Source organism: Carya illinoinensis, chromosome 6 (genome assembly GCF_018687715.1).
Source record: "Carya illinoinensis cultivar Pawnee chromosome 6, C.illinoinensisPawnee_v1, whole genome shotgun sequence".
Classification (NCBI taxonomy): domain Eukaryota; kingdom Viridiplantae; phylum Streptophyta; class Magnoliopsida; order Fagales; family Juglandaceae; genus Carya; species Carya illinoinensis.
Genome location: NC_056757.1, coordinates 7,572,162 through 7,582,934, shown reverse-complemented (window position 1 = coordinate 7,582,934; position 10,773 = coordinate 7,572,162). Strand labels below are relative to the sequence as shown.

The window sequence follows — 10,773 nt, the reverse complement described above, 5'->3', positions numbered from 1 at the left end:
GAATGTCACGTACATGATAATTTTATATGATAGCTATATATATATAAGTTTCGATCGAATTGTTAAAACGTAAATTTATATATTAAGTCAAAAAAGATTTACTTTTATCTTCTATATATATATATATATGCATGGTTCTTTTTAAAAAAAAAAAAAAACGTTATGAGTACCGATGATCAACCATATTGAATTTAAATTTGTATATATGTATTCTATATACATGACAAGTACGTACATGAAGAATATCGCATAAACAAAATAAAAAAAATACCAGAATTAATAAATTGCCTTACTTTTTTTAAATTAGTCAGAAGGCCGAGATTTGAATATTACGTGCAAATCCTACAAAAGCAAGATCATTCATCCATTGATAGTACTATTATTTATCTAAATTACAAAACATGCAACTACGTACGTGATTCCATCATTGATATTAGAAACCATGCATGTATATGGCTGGGTACGTATCATGATGATCTGAAACAAGTATCTAATTTTCCAGTACGGCTGCTGCTGCAAATTCTCATCATGTTCAAATGATGGTGATTGATCCCTCGCTTCTCATTGAACCTGAGGCAATATTATTTTGATCTAGCGAATCACGTTCCATTTCCATGTTTTTGCCCCACAAGAAGGAGTACAACCCAATAATAATCACAATCATGCCTACAATGCTGCAATAAAATAATAATAGTAATAGTAATTCAGCCATAATTAATAAGCTGGTTGCATTATATTAAGAATTTATATATATATATATATATAATATTATGCTCAAAGGAAGCTCCATGCAGGTCACGTACGTACACCATCTATATATGTATGATATGATCTTGCTAATCATCATGTTAAAATTAATTAATACTGCATATAATGCACATTAATATTATACGTACATTCCGAGTGTGATCTCTTCACCGAATATGACGGATTCTAACATGGTCACAAGTATTTGTGATAGTGGGTTGAAGATTGGAGGATATGTGGGGCCTCGTATTGTACTTGCCCATGCCACCAAGCAGAATGATGCAGCCGTGTTGAGGGCCCCCTGCATGTATTAAAATTGCAATTTTCAACTTAATTCCATGAATTGCAACGTCTGCTTCATCGATCATATATACTATTAATTAATTACTAGCTTACAAAAAGACTAGTACGATAAATATCAAGTTAAAGTCAATTCTCCAAGGAATTTGAGACAGTAATATTTCAAAGTTAATAATTAGCAGCTTGAATTACTTTATTCTCCATGATCTTGACCATGAGCATGCGCAATATATATATATATATATATATGATGATGGTCATGATCGATGAGTGATATTTAAAGAGTAGTGCTTACAGAGTAAACTATGGTAAGAAGTTCGAGTTTCCACCGTAACTTCCAGGCATCCTTACGTCTATCAGCGCACACTCCTATCACCGTTGCTTGGATTGTTGCTATGACACATGTCAGCATTATTGCGCAGTATTTGAATGGAAAAACCTTGAGCAACTTCACCTGCACTTTGCAAACATATTGCGTATACATGATGCAGATTATGATTACATGCATATATATTTCCCAGCCAAAAGAATGATCAGCTTTGCAAGGATATATATTCAATCTCAAAGCTGGTGGGCGGCCATGATATCTTTAATTAATTGGTTGGATACTAGATTACAGATAATAAAGAGGCCAGCTAGCATCCTATCATTAATACTAAATGTTGTAGGACTCATGATATGTCGATCTCTCTAGCTCTGAAGTTGGATCATCCAATTCAATCAGACAATCAAAGACGATTTATATTCGAAGAAACTAATTATTATTTATAGATGCCGGAGATACCTGAACAACGAACCAAGCACCCATGGACAAGCAAAAGCCAGTCAGCAGGAGATTGCCACGAACCCAATGATCCTTGGATGACTTCGCATGATGAGCCCAACGAGAGTGAGGACTAAGATATCTGATATGGAAAGCTTTTCCATCACAAAGACTAGCAATAAGTACTCCTGCTACACAAAAAATTGCCCCCATTGCCTTTAATCTACCTGGCCTTGTATTCAGCCCCAACTTCTCAATACTATACATGCACAATATGACACCCCATTCAGAAACAAATTAAGTAAAGGTCTCTGCATAATATTGCTTAATTTGGTGATTATACATGAGAGGCATATATATATATATAAAGTTTCATAGATTGGTACCCTGCGAGTATGGAAAAGAGGAAGGCACTTATTGGAACTAAGTTGAAGAAGGTGGTACCGTATGTAGCTGTTGTGTCTCGAAGACCATAAGCGTACAATCCCATACACATTGTTATCCTGTATTATTATTATTTTTTTTAAATTCAATTAATTAGGAATAATAATAAAAAAGAAGAAGAAGAAAGTCGACAATTTATAAGGATTAAGAAAACCCTAATGATATTAGCATTAAAATATTACACTGAGCGGAGATGAAGCCATCTAGTAGCTATAGCACCAGGGAGGCCAGACATCCCTCGACAAGTATGAGTACTAATATATATATATATATATATATGTATATATAGTTTCATAGGAATGTTATAAATGCCTGAAGCATCCAAACTGGTCATCATGTTAAGTAGTTTCGAACCTTTTTGATACTTTCAAATACAGATCAGAGAATGAAGCATACGCGTACACCATGGGCGCTGGCTTACCCGACTAAGGCGTTAAGAAAGAGCCAGAACCAAACGGACCATTTAAACTTCTTTGGACTTCCCCTGAAGCAGCAGCAGCAGCAACCATGGCATATTGCAGTACGATTCAAGACAGACAGACAGACGGTCATTCAAACGTAGGTAGGTAGGAGGAAAAACAAAAAAGAAAACTCTAAAATATTAATTGACGATGCATGCACCTTTCGAAATAGAAAGCAAGAGGAGCAACACATATGGCAGCAACAGCACTACGGTATGCAATGTATTTGAAAACAAAGGTGCCCTCACCCAGCATCGCCCTCATCAGCAGCTGCATCCCTGTTACAAATAGCTGCACCATGATCATGGCCGCCCCCACCTTCGACCCTGCAAACCATTTCTTCACTCTTTCCATCTCCCTCTCTCTCTCCCTCTCTCTCTCTCTCCAAAAAAAAAAATCCCTCTCTCTCTATATGTTTTGCCTTCAATATGTATATGCATATATATATATATATATATATATATGTACACACAAGCACGCACGCACACAGATATATATATATATATATATATACACATCTATTGGCGCGGCCTCCTAGCCCTGCTTGACAGCAGAAAAATCCTACTTTTACACTTAACTCTTGTTTCAGTAATCTGAGTTGTAAAACAGCTTTTTGTGATCTGTGAATTAATGAGGTTGCGTTTCCAACTTTCCAGGGCCACACTGATCAGGCCCCATTAAAGTTTAATTGTAATTAGTCTGATCAGCCTTGACCTTTGATTACCTCAAAATCAGGTATAGGTATTTACAAATATCTATGAATCTAATTAATTAAGCATAATATCGACAGCTTATAGGTTTTGACTTCTGCATGCAAATATGCTCTTGAATTGGAATTTTTTATTTTTTATTTCCTTTATATTTACTCATTATAAAGCTAAGCATAGGAAAAGGAAGAGGTACTTCTGCAAAAGCAATTCATTGTTTATGGCTTGCGGTTGTGCGTGCATGGGGAATATTAAATTAATTAGCTGTGATCATTAATTTCCTCAGTGTTCAGTTTCATTTCTTTTTTCAGCAGGTAACTAGTTTTTGGGAAAATCTCGGTGTCCTCTTACCTATTATTTTCCATATTAAATATTAGTCCAATTGACTTGAAACACCTCTTTTATTAGTTTTTATTATACTTTAAATTAATCATAATGATACTTATTAATATATACATATATATATATATATATATATATATTTATATATTAAGAATTTGAGTGCACATTCTTGACAAGAATTTGAGATGATTTATTTTTATCTTTGCTTGAAAAATATAACAATGAGCATCATGATGGTGATGATGAAATATTGATGATGATAATAAAATAAGGATTGTATTAACTGGTGTTGATATTCTCAGGGCACTTGTTAAGATCAAAGTATGTAATATTAGGCTTGAAACTAATTTGATGTTGTGACCAACCACTCATTTTTCTCTTGATTGGTCACTTGTCTCATCTACACATTTTAAATGTCAAAGCTGTGTTTTTAAACGCAGCATATGATTTTTCTAAAAGTCCACGACAAGGACAGGTGTTACAGATGCATCTAGTGAGAAATTTTAAAGACTGATGATCATGTCACGATTGATAGAGGTAATTTATTTGCTATATATTTATATATCCCATATATGCATTTTGCCGTAAATACAACTAATTTGAATTTTGGTTTTATATGTCTAATAATTATGACTAGAAAGATTGAGATTGAAGCAGCATTTGATTATTAATTCTGAATTGTTATGGAAAATCGCATTTTGTGTCTTTGAGTTTCTCGCACTTTCTCACTACTTTTTCCAACTTAAGTAAGAAATACTATTTGTTTCCCAAACTGCTCATTTTTCTACTTTTTTTTTCCAAATATATATATATAAGCTTACCCAAAAAACTTGAGATCATAACAACTAAGATTTAACAAAATGATATAATAAATGATTTCTTAATGGGTGCCCTTAACAATTGAAAGTATATATACAACCACACATGCAGCTAAAGTAGAAAGTATACAATAACAGGCAGCTAGAGTAGGTTATAAGGCAATATATTTCAAGAGGGGTAAACCAATTCTAGCTTTAGTTCCAATATAACATGTGAAGGGAACTTCCCTATTAATATTACACTTTCCATTCATCCAAAACAGAAATAACAAGATTCAAAGAGGCCAGACGGCAGACACAATGTAGAATGATACATGACAAAGGAGCCACACCTCAATGATCTAATGGGTGTCTGTGTTGTATGCTATACTCAAAGTAGTGAAATGTGAGCCCTAAGCGGCACCCACTATCTAAACTCACAGTGCCAAGTGCCAACCACTCCACTTCAAAAGATTCATTGACCTCGGACGTCCCAACCATGAATCCACCACGCCTTTCCATTGCTGACATAAGAGCCTCAAGTGCTGGCCGTACATTTCTGTATGCTTATTAAGTATATGCAAAATTGTGATTAGTTCGACCCTTTGTTACTGCTTATCTTATAACTACTTTCTCTAAAACTATTAATCAAGTTGAGAATATGATTCATAATTTCATGCCAATCATCATCACCCTCATGAACTGACCATCTGGCCATTTCTACCCAACACAGCCCGCTAGCCCAATTACCTTTTTACAAGTTAGCCCTATGCACGAGAGCCACACTTACCAATACTAAGAGAGAGACTAAGGGCCAGACGGAGGCTTTTACACCTTCTAATAGAATATCAACACGTATACATTCTAAGAGGGGAATAATGGAACTGCACACGAGGCAAGCAAATCCCATACAAAAGATCCCTCCTCTCTCTCTCTCTCTCTCTCTCTCTCTCTCTCTTAGTCTCCCTCCCTGCAAGCCATTGCAGCGCCCCTTAGACCCTGTGTTCTAGAGCGTGCTAGACCGTAAGGAGGCTCCAGTATTAGAAGAAACCATGGTAGATCTTCCAGGGCTGGCTTAATATGTCGAAGGCCTAAGGCAGAAATTTGAATGAGATTTTTTTATTTAAAAAAAATAAAATAATTTTTAATTTAATTTTTACATTACTTTTTTATTTAAAAATAATTCTTATCATTTTGCAAAGTAAATTACATATTAGAATTTTATATCATGTTTTCAACTAATAATCGACTTAATCTTTGTTAGAAAATAATCGATTTAGAGAAGATTTGATCTAATTTAATTTTACAAGATATGCTTTACACTCTTAGGACTAGTTTGAATTCAAAGATAAGATGAGATAGTTTTAGATAAAAGATGAAAATTAAATAAAATATTGTTAGAATATTAATTTTTAATATTATTATTGTTTTGAGATTTGAAAAAGTTGAATTGTTAATTATATTTTGTATGAAAATTTAAAAAATTGTAATAATGAGATAAGATGAAATGAAATATTTTTCAAATCTCAATAGAGCCTTAGAAGTAGTTATAATCATTATTTTCAATAAAGTTCTATAAACAATCTATTCATGGAAAATCTTGGCCATTGCCTATTCAAAGGATAATACAAAATTTTTTTATGAACACTCGAAAATTAAATTTTGCTGTTTATAATTTCACATTATATATTAAACTAATAATGTCAAATGAGAAGTGTATTTTTCTAACGAGAATATGAGAGATAATTATTACGTGGAGATACATCTAAAATTAGTAATGACATAATATTTATTTGATACTTTTGATATTTTCTCGTTGAGTTAATTATTTATTTTTAATTAGGTCTTCTTTTCTTTTTAATTAATTTTACTTAGATTTTTTTTTTTTTAACTACCTTCTTCTATTAGAGATCTTAAGCAATTGCCTCAGTTGTCTAATGGAAGAGTCGGCCTGAGATTTTCTTTAATTAAGAACAATAAAAATATATTAAGTGATGGGCTAAAAACAAACGTGTAGCAAAGTGAGGGGTTACTACTACAATGGAGAGAGAGAGAGGGGGTAGAAAGAGAAAGTGGGATTTGCTTACCTAATGTGTAATTACATTATTCCTCTCTTAGAATGCTTACTTGTCGAAATTCTATTAGAGGGGGTAAAAGCCACTTATTCACTTCATCCAATTTGAAGTTAATATCTAACAATAAAGAAAAATTTAATTGCAAGCCCAATTAAATACTAACATGTGTTTTAATTTAAAATGATTGACCAAAAATTAAATTTTATTAAAAATAATACTAATTTAAATTTTAAATATAAAAAATTAATATTAATACGTGATTTTTTTATACATAACAAAACTTATAATATTATTATAAAATAATATTCCCATCTTTAAATAGTTTAGGTGGTAAAAAACATTAATGGTGATCATGATAGTTATTGAAGTCAATTGATGGCAATATTGATGCAATAGTAGTCAATGGTCTTATAATGTATGTCATGATTTTTTTTCTCTTTCAAAACACCATTGTTTCCATTTTTTTTTTTTTTGTTTTTTCTGCAGTTTACATGTCTGCATGCAAAAGTACCTATACATCTATTAGAAAATGATAGGTGCACCGACAAAGTCTACCAATAGTCTTTGTGTTTATTTATTTTTTAGTATTTAAAAAAATACACAAAAAAATTATTTTAAAAAACTAAAAAAAGAGAATTTAATTAACACCATGATCAGTGGCTCTGTTAGTGGCTTTTACCATATCTATCTTTTGTCTTCTATCTTTTCTTTTACTTTACATTAATTAATTCATTTCTGATTTCACATTAATTTAACAAGAAAATAAGATATTCCATTTCTTTTATTTTATAAATAAATTTTTAATGTATTATTTTACGTGTTTATAAGTAATTTACTGAAATGTGATATGTGTGTGTGTGTATATGGTTTCTTTTCATATCTTTTTACAATATTATAATTGACATGGATGAGAGTTTTTTTTTTTTTTTTTATAACACATGGATGAGAGTTTAATTGCAAGTGAGTCATACAAATCTTAGAACCGAGAGATCGTAAAACTTGATATATGCATCGAACCCAGTTTATAAAATGGCCGGAGATAATTAACAATATAATAATTCTGTAGTGATTAATTAATGAACCTAATTTCGTCTTAAAAATGGGGTACATGGTAATTAATCCGGTTTGGATACACAGTATAGATAAGATGCTTTATGTACCGTATGGTAACTTTTCCTATCCTAACACACTATATTTCATCTTTAAATTTTATAAATATCCACTTAAATAAACAGTAATTAACAATAAAAACATAATATGAACAGTTTATGAATAGTGACAATCTAACATGAATAGTGTGTGAACATAGTATGAATAGTGCATGAACAATGGTCAATTCAGCTATCCAATTAAACAGTGAGACTCACATATTTTTTAAATTCTAAAAATTAAAAACTATCACATCTAATTTTACCATCCAAACACATATTTTTTTTTATAAATTATTCCATCTCATGATCTCGTCTAAAAAATTTCACCATTATTCAAAATATCTCATCTCATATTATCTAAACTATGTATCCAAACGATGCCTATGATGATTAGTACTGCATATATAAGATTAAAATTAAGCATATCATGAGAATGAAGGTTCTTTAAAATTAGTAACATACTTAATTAATTATTGCAGTTGTGGAGGATCTCAATCAGTTGACATTCGTGTCTCCCAAAAAATATGGCTACTACTATATGGAAAAATAGTAATAATGGTTTTACTGTGGATGACAAAATTCAAAGTATGGGCATTATTCCCATTGTTTCCAAATGTAATTGTTATTCACAAGGCGAATATGAGGATATGGGCCATGTTTTGGTAACGGGTGAAGTGGCGAGAACTATATGGAATAAATGTGCCATGCAAGTGGGGTTCCTCCGACATCAACATAGCACATGGACAGAAACTGTCCCTACTTGGTTTGCCAAAGCCTTCATGTCATCGTTCAGGGGTCAACTTATGGGTCTTATTCCATCTATTGTAACTTGGCGGCTTTGGATCCACCAGTGTCACATTCATATGGAAGGAAAGTGGAAGTCGGTAGAGGATATTTGGAAGAGCATTAAATTTTGGCTAGCTAAACTGAGTGAAAAATTAAAGGTATCAAAACCTTTATCTCAATGTGATGAAACTTTATTAGCGGATTTGAATATTCCTTACAGATGTAAGAGGTGTAGACCATTTCAAGTAGTGTGGTGGAACTGCCTAAAGGGAAATTGTGTAAAGCTAAATGTTGATGGGAGTAGTGAGATACCTTGAGGAAAGCTAGTGATGGTGGTTTAATACGTGATTCATCAAGAAATCAGGCACTAGCTTTTTTTATCCCTCTTGATTTTGGTACTAACAACTATGCTAAATTCTTGTCCCTATTGCGTGGAGTTAGAAACTTGAGCAGATTGGGTTTCAGAAATGCAGAAATAGAGATGGATTTTATAGTTGTAGTAAACTGGATTTTAGCTTCAAATTGTCCCATTTGGTATCTAGAAGATTATTAGATGGAGCTCATGAAATTACTTCGAAACATAGACTTTAGTACCATTTTGCATGTTTAGGCATGGAAATAGCCTTGCAGATTTCTTGGCAAAACTGACGTATGAGGATTGTGCTGCTCATTGGGAGTCTTTGAATATGGTCCCTTCTTTATTAAAGGGTCTGATTAGAACTGATAAACTGGGTCTTCCATATGTAAGATTTTGACTTTTTTTTTTTTTTGGTTTTTTTTTAGGCTTGTTAGAAGTTATTTTTATTTTGGTATTTTGGCTTGTTTTGACACTTGGTTTTTGGGTTAGTTTATAAAGTCATATCTTGTAAACCTCTAAATGTAATAATGTTACCATAATATTTTTATGCCATAAGTGAGGGCTTATGGATAAATTTGGGACGGGACCACTATGTGTGTGGCTACCGGCTCTTAATTAAAAAAAAAATATCAATTGTTCCATTAGTGCCAATCTCATTTCTTTTTTCAGGTATATAATATATATATATATATATATATATAGTACTAATTGTCCTCTTACTTAATATTGGTAAGAATCTCATCGGTTATATATTTAAGTATTCCAATTGGGTTGAAATCACAGCCTCACTCTCTTTATTACCTAATTATATTGATCATCATAACATATATTAAGAGCCTAAAGATTCCTTTTCAAATACACTCTAATTTATTAGGTTTTTTAAGGATTTATGTGCTCGTTTCACTTGGATACGTATCATGCACCTTCAACTGGACATTTCAGATGGGAAAAAATATTTAAAGTCTGCTCGAACGAAAAACATTTGTTGGGGTTAATGTGACTTATGGAAACAAATAAGACACGTGTCATAATCTTAATAGTCAGAAATTATAAACTTAATTGTCAAAATCTGCACTACAAGAAATTGTGTTCCAAATTTCGTCCCTAAAAATTTTATGAGATGAAAAATTTTTGTCTCTAATTTGTTTGCAAAAGACCATCTCAAAATGTTTTTGGAGACTCTCAAAAAGTCATTTTTTAGGACGAAATTGGATAGAATCGTTCAAAACCATTCGAACAGAATTTTTTTTTAGACAAAAAAATGTCATCTCAAAAATCCGTTCGAATGGAAAAAATTAGGTTCAAACCGACACTTAGTTTGAATGGTATGAAATTTTCGTTCGAACTAATAACCATATTTGATCCTATTCGAACGAACATAGTGTTCGAGCAGACTTTATGCATTCGAACCACTGAATTTTTCATGTAACTTTTGTTCAAACGTAAATTATGTCCGTTTGAGCAGGCATTTTATTTTTATTAAATTCTCTATTTGAACGGGGTTTTGCATAATAATGTTGTTTAAATAAATATTTTATTGTTCAAATGGACGTACGAACTGTATTTCTCGCATACCATTCAAATGAGTGAGTTTTTGTTCAAATGTGTCTATTTTTGTTTGAATGGATTTGTAAATGGTACTTCACCATTCGAACGGGTCATTTACAGTTCAAACGGTATTGATCAAACAGATAAGAATTTAATTAAAAATACTATACTAATATTACACAAATTGTAATCATATATATCAATTATTCAAATGTTTGTGAACATTATAATATAAAGGCGATTAAAGAAAAAATAAATGAATTATCATTGTAGTGATGGTGGCGGCATAGAGTT

At 31.9% G+C, this 10,773-nt stretch overlaps 1 protein-coding gene across 1 annotated transcript; it reads right to left on the bottom strand.

Annotated features, from left to right (window-relative positions):
• Window positions 1–322: 322 nt before the first annotated feature.
• LOC122312303 (WAT1-related protein At5g64700-like) lies at window positions 323–3,105 on the bottom strand. The gene is made up of 7 exons (XM_043126858.1): window positions 2,876–3,105; window positions 2,676–2,738; window positions 2,197–2,313; window positions 1,832–2,069; window positions 1,343–1,501; window positions 897–1,048; window positions 323–674 (listed from the first exon to the last, which is right to left on the bottom strand). The coding sequence occupies exons 1-7, from the start codon at window positions 3,067–3,069 to the stop codon at window positions 533–535; spliced, it is 1,065 nt and encodes a 354-aa protein (XP_042982792.1). The 5' UTR covers window positions 3,070–3,105; the 3' UTR covers window positions 323–532.
• Window positions 3,106–10,773: the final 7,668 nt, after the last annotated feature.